Source organism: Conger conger, chromosome 6 (assembly GCF_963514075.1).
Source record: "Conger conger chromosome 6, fConCon1.1, whole genome shotgun sequence".
Taxonomy (NCBI): domain Eukaryota; kingdom Metazoa; phylum Chordata; class Actinopteri; order Anguilliformes; family Congridae; genus Conger; species Conger conger.
The window spans coordinates 24,509,715-24,532,213 of record NC_083765.1 but is presented as its reverse complement, the minus strand read 5'-3'; the positions used below and the strand labels follow the sequence as shown (position 1 = coordinate 24,532,213).

The 22,499-nt window shown below is 41.0% G+C and overlaps 1 protein-coding gene across 1 annotated transcript in view; it reads right to left on the bottom strand.

Moving 5' to 3' along the window:
- The window catches only part of atp8b4 (ATPase phospholipid transporting 8B4), a 40,402-nt gene that overhangs the window by 17,060 nt on the left and 843 nt on the right, over positions 1–22,499 (bottom strand). The window contains exons 2-14 of the mRNA XM_061246897.1: positions 21,130–21,188; positions 16,208–16,321; positions 15,577–15,675; positions 14,404–14,465; positions 13,755–13,827; positions 13,023–13,093; positions 12,210–12,292; positions 11,104–11,262; positions 5,404–5,492; positions 3,631–3,827; positions 1,708–1,916; positions 1,503–1,546; positions 364–529 (exon numbers count right to left, since the gene is read on the bottom strand). Coding sequence (XP_061102881.1) covers positions 364–529; positions 1,503–1,546; positions 1,708–1,916; positions 3,631–3,827; positions 5,404–5,492; positions 11,104–11,262; positions 12,210–12,292; positions 13,023–13,093; positions 13,755–13,827; positions 14,404–14,465; positions 15,577–15,675; positions 16,208–16,321; positions 21,130–21,188 — 1,425 coding nt within the window. The remainder of the gene's footprint in view (positions 1–363; positions 530–1,502; positions 1,547–1,707; positions 1,917–3,630; positions 3,828–5,403; positions 5,493–11,103; positions 11,263–12,209; positions 12,293–13,022; positions 13,094–13,754; positions 13,828–14,403; positions 14,466–15,576; positions 15,676–16,207; positions 16,322–21,129; positions 21,189–22,499) is intronic.

The following is a 22,499-nucleotide window of genomic DNA, read 5'->3' as shown; positions in this document are numbered from 1 at the left end:
TTAATCTGAGTCCAAGAAACCAGCCCAGAATGTGTGGAAGTGTAGTCTTGTATTATTGTGGATATACACTTTGAAAGGCACCATATGGTGAAACATTCTGGGTCAGTGATCTCGAACCCTGGTCCTGGAGAGCCACAGGGTCTGCTGGCTTTTGTGTTCACCCTAAATCAGCACCCATTTGAGACCAAAGTAGCAAGGTGAAGGGAGTGTACAATGTAATCGACCTCTCAAATTGATTAATTAAGTGCAGAGAAACCACACACACCAGCAGACCCAGTAGCACTCCAGGACCAGGGTTGGACACCACTTTTCTGGGCTATGCAGGTTTTCAGGCCAGGTTTCAAAGCTGGGAATCACACTCACCTTCGTTCTTCTCCTCGGGCATGACCGTGTGACAGAGCGCCAGGAGTCGGAAGAACTCATGAACGGTCAGCTCTTCCAGCTTTATGGCCTCCACCAAACTGCTGTCATGGAACCGGAATCTCCTGTCCCTCAACATATTGAAGGAGAAGTCCACGCATGGTGTTTTCTGCAGCCACAGAGAGAGAATTTCACTCTGCATACACCATCAACTGAGCAGGAGCCTGTTCCACAAAGCAGGATTACTGAGTTAGCCTGATAACTGCACTCCACCATGCCTGTCTGTAGCCTGTAGCCTAGCGGCTAAGGTGCATGACTCAAACCCGGAAGGTTGGTGGTTCAAGCCCAGGTGTAGCCATGATAAGATCCGCACAACTGTTGGGCTGTGGAGCTCCAGGGGGGATTGTCCCCTGCTTGGTATAAACAAAATGTAAGTTGCTTTGGATAAAAACTTCTGCTAAATAACTGCAATGTAATGTCATGATTGCAGTAACCCCACCCCCCCCCCAAATCTGGAACATGGACTGTGAAAAAGAGCCACTCCAGACTTTATTTTCTGCAGTACTCAATAATCCTGCTTGGTGGAACAGGCCCCAGGAGCAAATCTGAAACTAAAACTTCTGTCCTTGGTGTCCTCCAAGATGACCTTTAATAGGTTCTTACTCTGGTGGTAACACGTACACATTGATTTTTAAAAACTCAATTTTACAACAGCATGCCCATCTACATGTGAATGAAAGTGACGTGAAAAATGCATTAAATTATGAATTGCTATGTCATGTGTCTAATTGTGTCCCAGAAGTTTTAGTGGTAAATGGTTGGCATTTATATAGCGCCTTTATCCAAAGCGCTGTACAATTGATGCTTCTCATTCACCCATTCATACACACACTCCACACACACCGACAGTGATTGGCTGCCATGCAAGGCACCGACCAGCTCGTCAGGAGCATTTAGGGGTTAGGTGTCTTGCTCAGGGACACTTCAACGCAGCCTGGGTGGGGGATCGAACCGGCAATCCTCCGACTGCCAGCCGACTGCTCTTACTGCCTGAGCCATGTTGCCCCCTTTAGTGCTAGGAAATGTTTAATGTAAAATCATCAGAATGACATGATACATAATCACAGTGAATAAATCATTACCTCTGTGATTTCCACTTTATGTCCAAACTCATCAAAGACATCACCTTAATGGATAGAAAAATATATGTATTCCATTTTAATGACCATGCAGGCATCAAATAATATCAATTTTCATTCACCCATTTGATAATTAATTTTCCAATTCAATATTTTTAAAGTAACTATTATATTATGAATGTGTTTCAGAATCCGACTTTTCACATACCGTAGGTCTTTCCATTAATCGAGCACTTGTTGAAGGTCATGATGTTTTGGGTGAGGGTGCCAGTCTTGTCAGAGAAGATGTACTCCACCTGACCCAGCTCCTCGTTTAATGTTGTGGTTCTGGCTTCAGCCGGCATGTCTCTCCGACCGTAATACATCCTGCGGTCCCAGTTTATGAAGTAGCTGTGTCCTAGCCGAATGACCTCCACACTTGAGTTCAAAATGGATGCCATGGAAACCAAGCAAAATACTATAGATATGAGCTACCACCCTACCCACTGGAAGACCAGTTTAATATTCTGCAGTCAGTCAATGGTTAATGTAAAATTCAATGGCACAGCAACAATCTATAGTACACTGCAAAAACATCTTAATGGAGTAACATGGAGGTTGGTCACACTTACTTGGTTTTTATATGCAATTTGCACAAGAGGGTGTTGAAGAAACACAATGAAAGTATGAAATATGTCCATTCTTTAGTTTTGGAGAAGTAAGTATTTAAAATGTATCGTCCTATTTTCAACCAGTTGAGGATGTTCTCCTCATAATGTGTCACACGAGGATAACCACTCCCCTATCCACGCAGTTTGCACCTCTGGCCTACAGGCAAGACAAGGTAAATTGACTAACGTTAGGTTCACTTAAATTAGACTGCCTTTTAAGGACTATTAGACTATTTCTGGTTATTTTAACTTAGCTAGATAGCTAATGTTAGCTAGCTAGCTAGTTTGCTTTCAAAAGGTGACGTTATTGATAATATTAGCTAGCTAGTTTGCTTTCATAAGGACAATATAGTTGTGCTTTTATCTTAACTTGGCTAGCTATAAAAATGTTTTATTGGAGTCAGTGTCCTCACCTTAGCTATCAATCATAGTTTTTAAAAGTTTTTTTTAATTAATCCCGCCACCACCCCCCCGCTTCGGAGGACATCATTATTTTTTATTTCAAGTACAAATACATTACATTTAGGTGAAGCCACTCCGTACCCACCCACGCACCAACCCTAATACCATAATACAGAGACAGACAGACAGACAGACTTGACAAGACTTGAGAACCAGCAGATGGACGAACAGACGTGCATAACAAGATATTATAAAACCCAGCAGATGGATGGACAGACAGTTATCAATCATAGTTGATATGTATCATGGAGGTAGCTATGGTAACAAACAACAATGTGTGGAAAGTGGGGGCACAGTCAGTCAATCATTCAATTTTCATTACCACGCCCAGGCAGTTTGGATAAACTTGGGGGGGAAATTTAGGCTGAATAATAAAAAAATTATGCACATTTGTTTTATTGTTGCCTAAAGACAACTGGCAAGTGTCATATTCAACCACCATGTTACTCCTTTAACAAGCATTTTAATCTTGTAACAAAACTTAAGATCTTATTTCTTTATCTTAAATATATACATATATATTGTCTTGTTTTAATTTAAAGTTTCGTGACAAGTGAGATTTCTTATTCCATTGGCAAATCTTGAGATGAGTCAAACTGTCTTATCTCATTGGGAATATTTTCATGTTATTTAGCAAACAAGTAATATAATGAAGATTTTAAGTCTCAACATGAGACTAAAATATGTGTTATTTGTTGGTTTTTGCAGTGTGAAACACGACCATGATGCCAGGCTGTTAGGGCTGTGCTCAGTGGACAGGGTCTGAGGGGCTATAATAGCTGGGGAGGAAAGCCAAGCAGAAAGAGTCTGAACTAAAATGTATGTGCCGATTTCCCTGACTCAGGCTGACCCTTTCTGGTCGTTCAATATCATTAATTATCAATGAAGCTTAATGTAAACGATTAGCGGAGCTGTACTACAGATAAAGGAAACCATCCAGAAAGGGCCTTTTATAACACAGCGACTGCAATCTCTCATTGCTTCCTGTAATTCTATTTTTCGATCACGGTTTTTCCTACCTGACATAGAGTGAGATGGGGACCACAGTGTTGAGGATGATGATGTAAGACCAGAAGGTAAGGAACCCGGAGAACACGGAATTACTCAGCACCTCATCCCACAGCAGGTACACCTGGAATGTTCTGCCCACCCTCTCCTCCCATATGGTGTTCCCCACGGCCAAGACGATGCCCATGCATGCGAGAAATCCAAAAATCTGAGAACACAAACCAGAAAAGGCTAGGGGTACAATCTTATATTCCAACAGGGTACCACACTAGAGACAAGCATTTGTACTTTTTAATGCACTTTTTGTTCCTTTATTTCTGAGCATGCACCTCCTGTGCTCAAGTCGGAGTGGGATTTTTTGCATTCGGTCCTTCTTTCATGGTGCAATTAAAATCAATATGACCATAGCATATACCGCTTGAAAGCATTAAAAGTAACAGTTCTTTCTGTATTAACTATTTTACAATGCCATTGCTTTAGCAACAACAGTTCCTTTTTTTTTACATATGGGTGGAAAAACAGGAACCCACAAGCTACACAAATCAATGTAATGTCGGTTTCCTTTTCATGGCTATGATCCAGTGAACCAAATCCATAATGGTTTATAATTTATAGTTCATAATTCCAAAAACGTGCTAATTATCATTTTTGTCCCACCATTGCATACGTGTACAAAGGTACTTGTACAAAGGAATGCAATTATGGATTGGCTCTCTGAAACATGATCAGCGGACTACGAGATTCTGTTACCAGTCCCCGTCACACAGTCGCATGGTATAGACAACGTCCCCCTTTGTGAGCGATCAACAACAGTATAACTTTTGCTAATCATACAGACAAAAGGAGTATGGTATTAGAGTAATGACTGAGTAGCATTTTAACTAATGAAGTTACATTTCCAACAGTGTATTATTTGTTGGGCTTACATAAAACAACACAGATCTTTTTGCCGGCGAAATCATTTTCCTTTTATTTTCAGTACGCACACTGAGACAGTTACACACTGTAAAACACAGCTATTGAGACTTTATGCCTAAAAAGGTTGTTTTACAACAAAAAAAGTGTTTTATCATTTAGTATACAATCTATAGTATTTTACACCTCATACACATAATATCAGCTTATTTTTGGAGTCTTCAAATGTCCTTTTTGGAAACCTGGCGAGACATAGCTTAGAAAACGCAATGCGGTAGTGACACAGCCATGGGCGTCTGTATCCACTCAAATACAAAACATATTTTCAGCGATAAAAAAAGCTTGCACTTCCACTGTGTTTGAGCATCTATAATTTTATTTGTAATATTTAGAGTAATTCTGGCTCTTGGAAAAGAAACCCCCAAGGGTTTCCTTTCAGAAGAGACCAGGATTGTGCCTGTAGTCAAAAGGGTTCAAGAGTAGTAACCATTTTATATTGGGTATGACATTTTCAAGGTTGTATTAAGAAAAGGGGTGCTCCTTCAGGGGTTAAACAGTATGTAGTATATAGTCATACTGGAGTTTGTGAGACACTGTCAGCACCAGTGCAAGAGGCATGGGTCAGAAACCCGGGTCCTGAAGAGCCGCAGGGTGTGCTGGTTTTTGTTTTCACCTTAAAATCAGCAACCGAACCAGGACCAGAATTTCCGACCCCTGGCGATAGGTACTGAAAGCAAGAAAGGAGGCATGTTGACTTACCCATAACACTAATGTGTTCATCAGCCTGTCGATGCTAGATGCCATGTTGACTTACCCATAACACTAATGTGTTCATCAGCCTATCGATGCTAGATGCCATGTTGACTTACCCATAACACTAATGTGTTCATCAGCCTATCGATGCTGGTTCTTTTGAACTTTGTTCTCCCACAGTTTTGCATCAGCTTGGTTTGGAGCCCTGATAAAGACACAAACACATCATAGGGCATACAATATCACAAGGTGCTATGTCAACCACATTGTATCAGACATACTGTAAACTGTGCATACAGCCAGTAAATAAATAAACAAAACCCCAAGGAAAGATGAAAGGATGATTAAAATTAGTTCTGTGCATGCAGCAAAATGTCTAGTGAGAACAGATCACTACTGTCAAGCAAAAAATTAAATCGGTAAACATCACTTGATAAGAAAAATACATATCTACAGAAATGTGATGAATGTGATATTTTATATATTGTGTGTCACGTTTCAGGTCTGTCTCGCCATGTTTTATGTTTATTTATGTTTATTTATGTTGTCTTAGTCACGTAGTGTCTTATCATGTATTATGTTGTCTAGGTTCGTCATGTTGTTTAGTTATGTTTCGTTACGATTTATTTTCTTGTCATGTTTAGTTATGTCTCGTTACGATTTATTTTCTTGTCATGTCTAGTTATGTTTTCGTACGATTATATTACCTGGTTATGTGGAGTGATTATCGTCTTAGTTTCGCTTTGTGTTATGTTTTGATGCATGTTTATTGTTACGTTACTGGTCGTTGTTATGCATACACTTTTACATGTTTTTCCGCAAAACCTTGCGTTCCGCCTTTTCTCTCTCTCTCTCTCTCTCTCTCTCTCTCTCTCTCTCTCTCTCTCTCTTTCTGTCATTCACTCCCTAAGTGTTTCCATTTGTCTATTTACTAAAACTACTAACGCTAGATCAGGATTGGGTAGAGACTAACAAACTAATCATGTGTTCATGTTACCTTACGTTTCTCGTGCATGTCATTTACTAATTTACTAATGCTAGGGCAGGATAGGTTTATTACTAACGATTACTATAATAATAATAATAATAATAATGGATTTAATTTATAATGCACTTTCCATTCGAGAATCTCAAAGTGCTACAGGAGTCAAAACATCAGAGAATACAAATAAAAAAATAAATAAATAAAAACAGAAAAAAAAAAAAAAAAAAAAAAAAAAAACAGCAGTATCCAGACATCATCATCACTAAAACTAAAAATGTGGGTAGGCTCTTCCAAATAGGTGGGTCTTAAGACCGCTCTTGAAAGAGTCGACTGACTGTGGTGCTCTTAGGTGGGCAGGGAGGGCATTCCACAGTTCAGGGGCGACAGAACAGAAGGCCCGGCCTCCCATAGTGACCAGCTTAGTCCTGGTGGGTTTGAGGAGGTAAGTGTTTGATGAGCGGAGACTGCGGGTGGGGGGCTGAGTCTTGACCAGCTCCTTGAGGTAGGGGGGTGCGTTGCCATGGACGCATTGGTAGGTCAGCAGGGAGATTTTAAATTCTGTACGGGAGGAGATGGGGAGCCAGTGTAGTGAGTGGAGGATGGGAGTGATGTGATCATGTTTGCGCACTCTCATCAGGATCCTAGCAGCACTGTTCTGGATGTATTGAAGCTTTTGAAGGCTCTTGCTTGGAATCCAGATGAGAAGTGCATTGCAGTAGTCGAGCCTGGAGGAGACGAAGGCGTGGACTAATTTTTCAGCATCCTGCAGAGACAGGGTGGGGCGGAGTTTGGCTATGTTTTTGAGGTGGAAGAAGGATGTTTTACAGAGGTGTTTGATGTGGGCCTCGTAGTTGAGGTGGGGGTCCATTCTGACACCCAGGTTGGTGATGACCGATGACAGTGGGATAGCCTGGCCAGAAAAGGTGATGCATGTAATGGGGGATGAGTTGACCTGGTGTGGGGTGCCGATGAGGATGGCTTCTGTTTTGCCGCTGTTCAACTGCAGGAAGTGTTGTTTCATCCACGCCTTGATCTCCTCCAGGCAGATGGTGAGTGTGGATGAGGGTGACTGTGCTGATGATGGGTCCAGTTTAATGTAGAGCTGTGTGTCATCAGCATAGCAATGGAAAGCCAATCCATGCCTGCTGATGACACGGCCGAGGGGAAGCATGTACAGTGTGAATAGGGTGGGGCCGAGTACAGATCCTTGGGGGACACCACAGGTGACAGACTGGGTCTGGGATTTAGCACCTCCCAAGGAGATGCACTCGGTTCTTTCGGAGAGGTATGATTTGAACCAGTCCAGAGTGGTATTGCGGAGACCAATGGTGGAGTGAAGGCGGTGTAGGAGGATGGTGTGATCGACGGTATCAAAAGCGGCTGTGAGATCCAGGAGGATGAGGAGGGAAGGAGAGCCAGCATCAGCTGCCATGAGAAGGTCGTTGGTGACCCTGACCAGTGCTGTTTCAGTGCTGTGGGTGGAGCGGAAACCGGACTGAAATTTTTCGGCAAGGTTATTGCTGTTCAGGTGATGTTGTAGCTGGGTGGCGACTATTTTCTCCAGGACCTTGGAGAGGAACGGGAGGTTGGAGATGGGTCTGTAGTTTGCATGAAGTTCCGGGTCTAGGGTGGGTTTTTTGAGAAGGGGAGTGATAATGGCCATTTTCAGAGCTGGTGGGACGTGGCCGGACTGTAGGGAGTGGTTAATGGCTTCTGTGATCAAGGGGCTTATGGCTTTGATGTGCAGTTTGACCAGGGCTGTGGGAAGGGGGTCCAAGGAGCAGGTGGAAGGCTTCATTCGGCCGATGGTGTCCTCAACCTCTTGCTGCGTGGTGGGAGAAAAACAGCAGAGAGGCTGGGAAGGCCCAGGCTGTGGGCTAACAGTCGGCCCGGATGAAGAAGGGGGGGCGGAGAGGGAGGAACGAATGTTTTCAACTTTTGTTCTGAAGAACGCAAGGAATTCGTTACACTGTTCTATTGTGGCTGCTCTGTTTGTGGGGGTTTGTGGTTTTAAGAAGTGGTCTATGGTTGAGAAGAGCTGTTTTGAGTTGCCAGGGGTGTTGTTAATGATGTTAGAGAAGAAGTTAGCCTGTGTCTCACTGAGTGCCTTTGAATAGGCCTTTTGATGGTCCCTGTAGGCCAGTTTGTGGACCGTTAGTCCAGAGGCAATATGACGCCGCTCAAGGACACGCCCAGCCGTCTTCATTTTTCGTAGCTTGCTGGTGAACCATGGAGCTGAGCGAGAGAAGGTAACGGATCGAGTTTGTAGTGGGGCATGGGTGTCCAGGAGACTGCTCAGGGATGAGTTGTAGAATGCCAGTGATTCAGTGGCTGATGAATGGGTGGCAGAGGAGAGAAGGTTGAGGTCTGCAGTCAGGGTGTCTGGGTTAATGTTTTTTAGGCTTCTAAAATGAATTTGACGTTTGGGTTTAGTGTGGGAGGGGGGAAATGGCAGGATGAAGGAAATGACCTTGTGGTCGGACACGCCCATTTCATAGGCGACCAGATTGCTGATGAGTGCTGGGCGGTGTCAGTGATGACCAAATCCAGTGTGTGACCCTTCCTGTGTGTGGAGACATGGACCTGTTGTGAGAGGTTGAGGGAGTCGATGAGTTGCAGGAATTCAGATGCAAAGGGGCAGGAGGGGTTGTCAACATGGATGTTGGCGTCTCCGAGGATTATTATGTTTGAGGATGAGGTGCAGAGTGTTGTGAGAAGGTCGTGGATTTCGGAGATGAAGACAGAATTTGGTTTAAGTTTGGGTGGCCGGTAGATAAGTACTATTGTCATATGGAAAGGTGGTTTACATTGAACAGCAAGGCATTCAAATGAGGATGGTGGGGGGAGGGGGAGGGATGATATTTCCAGCTCATCCTTATGGAAAATGGCTAGGCCGCCACCCCGACCAGCACTGCGGGCTTTCTGGATATAGCAGTAACCAGGTGGACAGGCTGCATTCAGGCTTGAAAAGACTTCAGGCTGATGCCAGGTTTCGGTGAGACACATGACGTCTAAGCCCTTATCCATAATATGATCACAGATGAGTGGAGCTTTAAGTGTGAGGGATTGAGTATTAAAAAGCTCTATTTTGATTGTTGGTAAAGTGGTGAATTTCTGTATGGGGATGAGTACGCGGAAATCCACTCCACGTTTTCCATACTGCTGCCTGGGCTGTGGCAATCTTGCGGTGTTTCCAAGGCTACAAGCTCTGAAGGTGACAGTGTTCTGATGACGTAGAACAGATGCGACGGGGCGCTCAGCTGAGCGGATGGATGGTATGTTGTGGCCGGGCTGGGAGTAAACAAACTGACGACGGGTGCTTCTGTGGATGTAACGTGGTCGGCGAAGAAGTCTTAGATTTTTTATGACTGAAACACACGCTGGAATTGTGTGATTGTTCAGCTCTCGGAGGCGTGAGATGGAGTATTGCAGCATAATTTCAGGGAAATGGAGGCCCTGGATGTTGTTAGCCGATAGCCAAGCTAGCCAGGCAAGCCATGGAGCGCTGGAGGCTAGCTGTGGAGGTTTGTTGCGGTCCAAGGCAGACGTGGCCCGACCGCTTTAGCCTCACGATGCCACGACGCTGAGAAGCGCCGAGAGCTGGGTCGCGGTGGAAGGTTGGAGGTAATCCATTGCTCTGGAGAGTGGAGAACTGGAACCAGCAGATGTCTGAGGTAGGCAGAGTCGTCCGATTTGTAGTAACAGCAATCAGAGGAAATATGGCTTGCTGGTGGCCATAGAGTCGCCGAGAGAAGAGGGCTAAAAGACTAACTTTTTAAAACTAACTTTAATACTTGAATAAAAGGTAGGAAAAAAATAAATAAAGTACATAGGTCTGGTGGAGAAGCGGCGAACAATCAGCGCCTGCGTCCTCTCCCTTCCGTCCATCTCCTTGTTAAACTTGTCATCCATCGCACCTGTTTTCCATTTCCTTGCTACGCTCTAACTAATTGTCTGCACCTGTCTACACCCGCATTTATAGCCCAGTCGCGCTACTGTTCACTGCGAAATTGTCTGCCTCTAGTCTAACTACGCAACTCTTGAGCATTACTACTGTTTGTTTACACGTTACGATCCAAGCCTGTTATCGACCATCGTCCATTGATTTATGTTTTGTTGACCACTGTTTGTTTTTGACTACGTCCTCGCCTACCGTTTTTGTACTTTTGCCCCGCTGATTGTTTCATGGTTTTGACTCCCGCTTCACCCACGACTACGCCTCTGCCTGCCGTCCGCCTGTTCATCTGCCCCGCTGACTGCTCTCCTGCTACCGGACCTCCCTGCACGTCTACCGACTACGAGATTGCCTCTTCCCTCGGCACCGTGCTTTTTGTTTGTTTTATATTTGTTTGGCTGGATCTTCGTGTATGGACTTTGCTTGTGTTGACTACGCTCCTGGGATTCGTCCCGAATAAAGCCCTAACGGGACTTTATTTAACTATTGTTTCTGAGTCGTGCATTTTGGGTCCAACCCCCACGCACCCCTCTCACTGTGCACAGCAACCTCCTAGAGATGTAATCATGTTGTCATATTCACAAGTGGTAGGTTAATTATGCCAGAGACAATTTATTTTTCTCATAAAAAATGTGCTACACGCATACACACACACACATACATATAGGCACACACACACGCACACATACACACACACACACACACACACATACACACACACACACACACAAACATACACACACATACATACACACGCACACACATACATACACACACACGCACACACACATATACACACATATACACACACGCACATGCACATGCACACACAGGCACGCACACACACGCACACACATACTTTGATAAAAATAATACCTGCGAATATGACCATGCCGAAGCACCAGTCGGTGTTTCTGAGCACACAGCCACGAAGCAGCATCTTCTCGTTGTCGAGGGGATACTTATTATCTTTCCAGAAAAGGGTCCCGGTGTACCGGTCCAATTTGTTATTTGGAGGCTCACAGATGACCTCCCCTGAGGACCACAGACACGCCAAACAAGAACAGTCATCAGTCAAGTTCTTCTTTGCTGCTCTGTACTCAGACTGGGCAAACAAAATGGTATCATGGAAACCCTAATGGTATTAGCAACCGATTCTGACCAAAGAAACCAGGTGAGGTGAGTTAACTGTGTACAGGTACAAAAAGTACAAAAAGTTGTTCCTGAAAAGGAACAAATGCTTGTTGCTGGGGCGGTACCATATGGGTGCGGAAAATTGTGCCCTTAGAAATAATTTGTACCTTTTTTGTTTGGAAAATATACTAATTTGTACCAAAAGAGAATATTAATGTACTTTCAGGGTGCACTTGGGAAATTTGATCCTTGAAGAACAAAAATGTACATCACCTGTCACTTTATTTCTGAGAGTGTGTAATTAACTGCTTTCAATGTTCAATTAAGTGCTGAGTAATAATGAAAGCTAGCACACCCTGCAGCACTCCAGGACCAGGGTTGCCGACCCCTGGTATAATGAAATTGTGCATTGAGATAGAGAGCTACACAGGCATTATATCATAACTTGGAGAGGAGAGAGAAAAATGTCAGCGGAGCTAATCTGAGACCCCAGGTGGATATGGAAACTGTTTGTGATTACACACAGGGTCTGTTCATCACAGCTGCTGATAGAGTTCTGAATTGCCGCCAGTACCAGTCAAAAACATATTTGGAGGTACCCTTAGGAGCCAGAGATAAGATTTCTACATTTTATATTAAACCCAATGTCCCAGGGGCTATTTCCTGAGAAACCAAAAAACAGAACAGTTGTTGATTCTTATTACCAAACTTCCATCACAACTCGCAGTTAAGGGAGATAATAACACACACCTTCTATGTGGATGAATATCTACTTGGTTCCAAATTGCTGTCAGATATAGTAGCCATTCTGATGTACAGAACAATGCAAATTCTGCTATGCTAGTTACCATCAAACTCTGCCAACTTGGTAATATCTGATCCCAGCTCCGAGGTCACCGTTAAAGCCTGCCGCACCTTCAGATTCGTCTCTCTGTTCAGAAGGATGAAACCCAGGAATGTCAACATGAGCTGTAGGTCGAGGACACGAGAATGAATATGCAGCTGACAAAACGTCTTGCAGATTCAATTACAATGATGAAACTGACTTCAGATAAATTTGCTGCTGTCATAGCCTGCTCTGCAGTTCAGATATACTGTCAAAGCCATTAAGTATGGTTCAAGATGCAAGTAAAACCAAGCAAAATATTTTTTATCTGTCTGAAATGTTCATACATCTTCAAAGGGTACTGGAATTGTACAGTACGCTCAGTCCAGTCAACACAATATTTTTTTATATGAATCATAATAATAATCATTTGTTATTTTGCTGATTCTTTTATACAAAGCAATTTCCAGTTGATTAGACTAAGCAGGGGACAATCCCCCTGGAGCAATCTGGGGTTAAGGGCCTTGTTCAAGGGCCCAACAGCTGTATAGATCTTATCACACTGGGACTTGAACCACAAACATTCCGGGGTCCCAGTCATGTACCTTAGCCACTGGGCTACAGGCTGCCCCTATGGTACATCAGTTTTGAAAATTGAAAGTACAGTATATATTGGTCTCTTTTCTGAGAACAGACCAAAGTAATATTTTTATATATACAGAGGGCTGCAAACCAATATCTTACACACTGTATGTCTCTTACCCATTCAGTTCTGCTGTTTCAATATAACATAGTCTATAGGGCTCACTGCTCTTACATACTGTAGGTCTCTTACCCATCCAGTTCTGCTGTTTCAATATAACACAGTCCATAGGGCTCACTGCTCGATAACAGAAGGATATCAGCCTGCAGGGAACAGGCAAAGGTTATACACAGGCAACAGCCATTTTAAATTCTTCTGAGTCTGCATGATAACATTTACACAAGAGCTCTCTCAAAATGTCAGGTGACAAGTGACATGCCCCCAAGTCTCCAGAAGAGCAAAATAATGAATGTATCCATTTTACATTCTTTGTCTTCTTCTGCACAACAAAGACACATATACTTACAAAATATATGCCAGAACTGTTGCCAAGGAAAAAGCACTTCAGATTGTCTGTTACTCTTCATCCATGTACTGTCAGTGCCTGAATTACCCTGTCTGTCACTGACTAAGGATTTTTCATAACATGTATCTTTCAGTAAAATGACACCACAAAGCACAATATCTGGATAGAGATTTAAGATTTTACACCATTATGTTTAAGGAGGTTTGTTAGTTTGTCACCCTTATCAGGTGCAATTAATAGTTTCCATTCAACACAGTAACACATTCATCCCAGGAATCCTCTTCTCAAGGGTAGATACTAACACCTATAGATTGAAATACTTCATCCTTAATGACTACGACATACCAGTGTCCAAAATGACAATACATAACTGTTAGTTTTTAGTTTAGTTTTGAAGGCTATCATCACCATGCTGCGTGGTTTTCACTGGCTCTGGCTCTAATGGGGCTGTGACTTACAGTTACAAACTGGTTGTTCTCCAGCTTGATGATGTCTCCTACACGAACATTCATCCATTTCTCATTTTCCAACCTAAGAACAGAGCACAGCCCAATCAATTATATCGTCACAATAACACTGATACAATGCTGTATACAAGCCCACTAAAGTCCCCTTTACTTTAACAATCCATATTTAATGAAAGTACACTTGTAATAACTGAATCCATCCCTCAACACATTATAGATATTATGTTGCCCTCCTTCTCAGGAAATTACTACACTTTATCTACTGCTATCCATTTTGAAATCATACTGCAGAAGAAACTTCACAAATGATTAAATAAAGACAGAGTGAAAGCATATCCTCTTCTGTCTAGTCTTTTTTAGAGGTCACATATTGTGGAAAATAACATTTCCCATGCTGTGTGGATTATAAAGTTGAGAAGTTGAAAAGAGTTGAAGGTGCTATAAAAACACTGTGAAAGTATTGCATTTAAACAAGCTGTTTGGACTTCCGTGAAGTTGTGACATCACAACAATACACTCATTTGCTTCAGCATGGCCCACAATTATGTCCCATCCATTCAAATATGTACTATCAGAGATACCCATGTTATTCTCACTAGTAAGCAGCTGAATCATATAAAGTCACGTTCAAGGTACTTACTTGCCCTTGATGAGTACCTGAGACTGGCGAGTATTGACTTGTTGATCGCATTTATGCCGAAACTGGAATCCAGAAAGGTAATTTAGAATCCAATTATCATTTATTTTGAGAATCAAACATGTTTCAAAATCATGACAGGAACATTGTCTTACTTATTCAAATCCAGCACTAAGGACTGGGAATAGTTTGGCCAGCTTCATCAGTGTTTTATTATTATTTTTAGTTTCTTTCTTACATAGTTTTCATGATAAATTACACACAGGAAGATACAGCATTTTTTGATTGCTTGTGCAAAAAAAATTTACACAATATTCAAGACCATTAACAATTTACAGCAGCTAATTTGACATGCAATACTTCAGATGTGTGTCCTGTTATGTTGACACAGATTTAAAAAAAAAAAAAAATTGGCGCATTGGAACATTCCTTTCCAAGTGTTTCATTTATTTATTGTATATCCATTTACGTATGTATTGTATATCCAACCATTATTTATTTTCTACCCACATCACTACAAATTTAGGCTCCCCATTTGCCATTTATTGCTATGGCAATAGTACCTTATTCCATAGCAGATTCTATAGCATGGTACTTTCTAGTGCAGGTCATACACTATCTATCTAAGCTGAGAATAACTCTTAGATTCGATTCCAGAAAGATGGTATTGTCCGTAATATTTACCCTTTCCTTTACTTTGGTCTTGCCTGTAAAAACTTCAACCATTATCCTGCACAAGGCCTTTGCTATAACATTTACCAGAATACAGCAATAACGTTTTCAGCTATCCATTTATTAAGTAAAGCTATTTTCACTTATGATAAGAGAGTATTCCTAAAGTAAATAAGAATTAGATTGACTATTTCAACTCAAATGTGGTCTTAACTGAGGTATTTAAATTTTGAGAATGGGAAAGGAGAATTAAGTCATGTTATACAATGCTAAAGGTTTAATAAAAGAACAAATATGCATAAGCAATCAGAATGTAAATGTAAAAATTTACGAAAAAAGATTTCATAAAACATAATAACACACAGATGTTCAAGAACTCAAAATACTTAGCTGTTGTCACATTCCTCATAAGTAATTATCATATTAATAGCAAGACACAAAGTGCAGGGCATGAAAGGTCACTCAGCTGAGATGAATCGCTGTGTGATTGTCTGCTCAACTTACATAGTCATCCATAGCATCTTTGACAGCAGTCACTGTCAGCACCATTGCCAAAGGCACGATGGTGGTAAACCAGGACAGAGAGGAGACCGTAGGAATCAGCTACAGCACAAAAACAAGCAGAAAAAAATGACTGTGTGCGTGCATGCATGTGTCTGTTTGTCAGTCTGTCTGTCTGCTTGTGTGTGTGTGAAAGAGAAACAAAAATATGAAAACATGCAAAAAAGTGTGTGCATATAAATTGACATGCACGGTGTAAGTGTACAGACAGATGGAGAGAAAATGTGGGTGCCAGGCAAAATAGGAAAATTGTAAATGTGTAGTTCACAACCACATGCTTTGACTACAGTCACAAAGCTCAACTCCTAGAGCAGGGGTGTCCGATCTTATCCAAAAATGATCGATGTGAGAGCATTGTTTTTGTTTTAGCCCTGCACTCGGACACCTGACTCAACAAATTAATAACTAATCAATCAAGACTTCAATCAAGTTAGGTAGAATCAAATGTCTTACAGTAGTTACTGCTAACTTTTGAGAGCCTTCTCCCATATAAACCAAAAAAGCATAGTATTCATTGTCACAATCATTCGCTTCAAATCCAATGGGTAAATGTTATCATGCATCGCACACTCACCTGTAATATGAGCAGAAACATGAAGTACGCATTGGCAACGCGCTGGAACTGCTCAAAAAGGTTAATAGGCAGAAAGGTGAAGATGTTGTATTTTGAGGTTTTGATGTGATTGGCCTGAAACAAAGGAGAAAATCATTCACCTTGCAGTTTCTCTACACTAATTTGACATTATATTCTTACATTACACTAATCTTACATTATATTCAATGTCAATATAATTAACATATGGGCCATACCCAGGTAGACCTGGGTGAACTACCTAATTGTTTTGGATTAAAAAAAAATTCTGTGGACCGCAAGGCGGGTTTACAAAAAGTTTGCATTTTTTGAGAGTATTTCAGCGGTTGCAATAGGTTCCAATATGCCCGACAAGTAAAGTGTAGGCCTGTACCCAGGTAAGCATTAGCTTCCAGTCCTGTGATGTCACTGACTGAATCGGCACATTATACTATGCTGACTCTTCTTGTGTTGCCAATGAATAGCAGCCTTAATAACTGGCCCAGCATGTCGCAGGAATGGATGGGCTCAGTCAGCATGGCAAGCCATTGCACAAGAGTCACTGGTGCACAAATATACATGGGCTAGACCAGCACTACTCAACTCCACATCCTGCGGGCACACAGTGTCTGCAGGTATTTGCTCCTACCGTGAGCTACATCCCTAATTATTTCACTAATTATTTTACCTGCTTGGTTCAGATAATAAGCGAATTGTGGTTGCAAGATTGAAGCCAATGCCTGCAGACTCTGTGGTCCGCAGGACGTGGAGTTAAGTAGCACTAGGCCGTTTTTTCCTTTTAAACTCATTGGTTTAAAGCAGGGATGATCAACTCTGGCCCTCGGATCCAAATCCAGCCCTGGTTTTATTTCCTCGTATGTAATTAGTGCTACTGATTGGCCAGACTGTCTTCACCCCTGACTTGTGGGTATACGGAGGGTGGAGAACCAGCAGTTCTCGGCACTCGAGGATCATGAGTTGCTGATGTAAACAGTGTAGCCTTCTGCACATTGCAATAATCTAAATTCAAAGGACAATAAGTGTCAGCTGACTGTGTACGGTTCCCAGAAAATGTCCGATAAACTGTCCTGATGCTGCAGCAATGGAACAAGCAAAAATAAAACCAAAGACCATCAAATATGCACCCAATCTTTCACCAGGGATACTCAATCTTACCCAGAAAGGGCCGGTGTGGGTGCAGGCTTTTGTTCAAACCCTTTCTAGGTAAGATTGAGTATCCATGGTCCAAAGACTGTACTTTGTAGGTTGAATATTTTGTTGTCAAAGTAATGGGCACTTGTTAAATTCAGGACAAAAACTAAATTCTAAAAATCTCTCATTCCTAAAACTCTCTCAAGGCCCAATGAAGGACAATTGCTTTTGCTTTCATTTTATTTATGAGTCATCTGATATATCAGGAACTTGCACAACAGTGCTATATGTGGGCTGAATTTGAAAGGAAGAACTGCCTAAGTAACAAGATGACCTAGATATGGATGGTGAAATCAGGTGAGGCTGTCTCAGAAAGCACAGTGAAAGGAAACATCATGCAGTGCCCTACTTCGCGATTTTATCAGTTTTTGTTGTGGTCAAAAAACTTTTATCCTTTATTTGGTTTCTCTCATACTAAGAATTGAGTTAAAGCTGGATCATGGATGCTCTTCTCAGTCTTTAGATCGGGGTGGCCGACCCAGGTCCTGGAGAGCCGCAGGGTGTGCTGGCCTTTGTTTTCACCCTAAAATCAGCAACCAATTCAGATCTGGTATGGGGAGTTCATTACATGGTTAACTGCTTTCATTCAGTGCTGAGTAACAACGAAAGCCAGCACTCCCTGCAGCTCTCCAGGACCACGGTTGGCCCCCCCGCTTTAGATAGATGAGCAACACTTTGTGCTTTGCCCCTAGCAAATTAAAAGGATGTTCATATTGATTTAATTATAAAAATATTTACTTAGTATTCACCACACCTGGCTGGGGTATGATTCCAGCTTTTAGGAAACACAATACTTCAAACCAAACACATTTATGAATTATGCTAGAGCATGTATGCTGATGAAACAAATGTACTCCTCAACCTTAAACTCAAATAAGTGGTGTATATATACAATTATACATATTTTTTGGGATACATCTCCACTTGGTGCGCCACTTGGTGTAATGCAATTCCATACACGTCTCATATGAAAAACTGATTTCACACATTTTGCCCACACAATTATTGCCCATGTTGAGCCATAGCACATGCCCACATATGTACTTCTGGTTGCAATTTTGCGTACCAACAAAATGATTTTCCAGGCAGCAAATAAATAGCCTGCCCAGTGCAGTGCTCTTTGGCATGCTTTTTTGAACCCAATTCAGACCAAGTAACCTCCTTTCTGAAATCCTTCCGTTGACCTTTGTGCTTTTTTCTCAAACTGAAAAGAATGATTCTGCCTATAATTTATTTGGGCATTAAGAGTATGTACAGTGCTAAACCATATTAAAATTAGCAATACATTTTTTGTGTGTAAATGTACCACTTGTGGGGTTGCTGTTAAAGACAAGCTGAAATCAAAATTTATTCCGTCAAGTCACCATCACCATAAAATGAATAAAATTGTAATATTTGTGTATTTTCACCCAGAAGTTTTTTTCCATCCATTTCCTGGAAATCGATATTTAGATTTTACGTCATCGTGCACCAATGCCAGTGGGTGTGTATGTTGATCAAAGATCTCTCAATTTTCAATTCCCCTCCCTTCTATTGCAATTTCCCAGTAGGAGGTCAGAAAAACTTGACTTCCGAATTGTCTGGAACCCAGAATGCTCCTGCTGACATCATCTTTCTTGGACATGTGTTATATGGGTAATTTTTACATTTCTATATTTTAATACTTCTTGAGTATTGTATTTCCTACTTTATTGATATTTACTATTTATTCTGTAAGCACTGCTCAGGAGTGGCAGACTTAAACTCGCTGTACTACTGTGCAATGACAATAAGGGCACTCTATTCCATTCTGTTTCCTTTGGATGATAACACTGTTGCCCTCTCTAAGAATGAGGATACCATGCAGGCGTGGCAGTATAGGCATGGGGAGACATAGAGGGGAAAAAAGGTATAAAAAATGACACATGCAATGGCAATTTGCATTTCATGTAATTGTAACTGTCTTAGAGCACAAGCTCTCAGCAAGCATTCCTCACCATGTGATAGGATTTATATGTTTTTTGGGTCTCCAACATTGTCATTTGAAAATTCAAATATATCATCTTTTGTCCTCTTCACAAAATGCAAAGATGAGCCCATTCGTTATTACATATGCCATTAAATGACTTAATTCTTAATCTGGTTGAATAGGTTGAAATTCAGTGTGAAGATTACATGGCACCATTAAAAGTGTTTAAGACCCTCCTGCTTATGACCTAAGAGGGCAGAGTTACATCACCATGACAACAATGCAACTGGAAAAAGACCACCATTACATTCAAGGTGAATTATTGTAATCAACATGCAAGGCGTGATTCCCACAGGGATAAATTCGTTGGATACAAGAATTGCCTTTTTTATAGATTTGTGTCATTACCAATAAGGAAAATATATATGTAAGAAGCATGTGAGAAAGCCAACCATTTTAATGTTTTTGCATGGTGAAATCAGATTTTGAACTGTAATGAGGCAAAATACCCAGAGTACTATAGCAGTATAGACTTCACCATGGCATGGGTGTCCACCAATCAGCCAAAGTATAAAGCCTAACAAATCACCCATTTCAACATTGTAAAAGGGGTGATATGTTTAGAGATTGAAATAATATTAAAACGGTCTCTATCCAAATACAGTTACATGTTAAATGATTTTCAAGGAACTGTCCACTGTATCAGAAGAGAATAGAGATGCACAGACAGGTACTTTTTATGTAAAAGCTTAGGTCATCTTCATACACATTTCTTCTGCCAGAAAGCAATACGTATGGTATAGAGTTACAGTGCCATCATTTATAGTGACAAAGTTTTCAATTCCAGGAACATTGGCTCCTGCTCCTTGAGAAGATCAGATATCTTGCAGTTATACCAAATGTATCTGGGGCTCCTCGTTTACAGTAGCTGTCCTGATCTTCCACCATGACAAGCATGCTGGTCACCTTGTTCCACATACATATATAGTGGACAGTTCCCTGTCTTGGCAACAGGCAGCCCTGTTCAACCACATCTGCTTAAAGTCACTTTGATCATTGACAGTTTGAAGTCAATATTTTATATGGCCTATGATTTCAGACATTTCCAAGATGGCAGATATTTCAAAATACATCTGTAAGTAATACCTTAAGAAATTGTTGTCATTTACACTAGTGACAAGCTTAGGTTGAGTTTGAATGCTAATATTTTATTTGAGGTTGAGTGCATTTCTTCAAAATCCCTAGTTATCTTCATAGGCTGGTGAACCTTTATCTCTTTTCAATGCATTTTATATGGGGTGCATTGAACATATGCAATGCTGTTTCAAGCTTTCTGACAAAGATCATGTATCTACCACTGGTAAGCCACTCTCACAGTATCAAAAAGAGGGCATGAAGATTGTATCCATAACGGCCTCTATAAGTCACCAACATTATATCAAAACAAAGGCTTGTAGCACTGTATTATTAAGTCTTTATTGAAATATTGGAATTAAACACACTATTTCAACAATACATGTACTGTAATTTCTTATTTTGCTGGTGAACAATGAAATTAGCCGTGTCTTAAAAACATAAGCGTCCCCTTTTATTATAATCTCATAAAAGTCGTATACAGTATGTGAATGTAGTAATGTTCTTGTTTGTTTGTTCTTCGCAAAGCTTCATTCTCCCATCAGCTAGGTCTTTCAGCAGACACATCTCTGCCTGTATCATGTTTCTCTCCAGTGCGATTCCTGAAATAGTACAGAGAGAATGAACTTACCGCATACGCAAACCTGTCGTTATAGTCACGGTCATTCGCTTTCACATGCCGCTCCTCCTCTGAAAGTAATCAAAGTCACAGTTTTATTTGTCACTCACGTGGCTGCCACCTGAACAACACACAGGGAAATGCTTTGAAGCATGCTCATGTACATACAATAACATAAAATACTTTTTTATCATCAAAGAAATAAATGATAACTGAATGACCAACTGAGTTTATGACAAAATTTAGGGGGAGGGCACAGTCAGCAGAGGTAACTGTAAAGCATTTCCTAAAAGCCTACAGTACATAATTCTATCAACAACAAAAAAACAAAAACAAAAGAAAAAGCCAAAAACAGTTATGTCCTATCACATTTTAGCAGTTTTTGCTGTAAGTCACCTCCAGATAGAACTGTACAGCCAGTCACAAACCAGTAAATCAATATAAAGACATCGCAAGATGATCTAATGCTGCATTTCCATAATAATCACACAGTTGGAAAATACATATTCTCTCTGTGCTAAACTGCAAGGTCTCTTGTTCAACCCTTATTCAAAGTGCTACACAGAATGCATCTTGAATTATTCAATGGTTCAAAATAATAGACATGCCGTGCCTTTAAAATGTCCATGTGCACAAAAGGCCAGATGTACTGTATGCGTCAGATCTTCACTGCAATGTGGATATATGTACATTCAATGGTTACAGTATGGCCAACAACAATATTCAGTCTGGCAAGCTGAATAAACAAATTAACTATAAACATTATTTTACAGGTTTATTATTATTATTATTATTATTATTATTATTATTATTATTATTATTATTATTATTATTATTATTATTATTATTATTATTATAAAAATGAATAAGAAAGTCAGGAGTGTCTCGGTGGCGCAGCCTGTACAGCACTGACCGCATGCTCATTGTGAGCCGTGACGTCGGCGGTTCGAATCCGACCGTCTGACATTTCTCGCATGTCTTCCCCTCTCTCTCTCTCCCATTCTTCCTGTCTCTCTACACTATACTGTCCAATAAAGCTGAAAAAGGCCTAAAATATTTCTTTAAAAAAAAAAAACTAGTCTACGCTATTCATTCACATGCAATTTAAGAGCAATGTGTAAGCCACAATAAAACATGAATTAATTTCCACAGAAAAAAAAAAAAAGTCACACACTCTGTAATGCTCCAAAATAATTTACTGGAAAAACCAACATATCGACACACAGTTTCTTCTTGTAAATGCAGCATACACCCTGAAGAAGACGCTGTGTGTCTCTCCAATAAATTATATGGGAACACAATGGAGTATGTGAGGATCTTTCTCTTTTTATGACTGCTCTCTGTTAGTCAGCACTTCAGTACATTTTTGGGTGTGCGTCCTC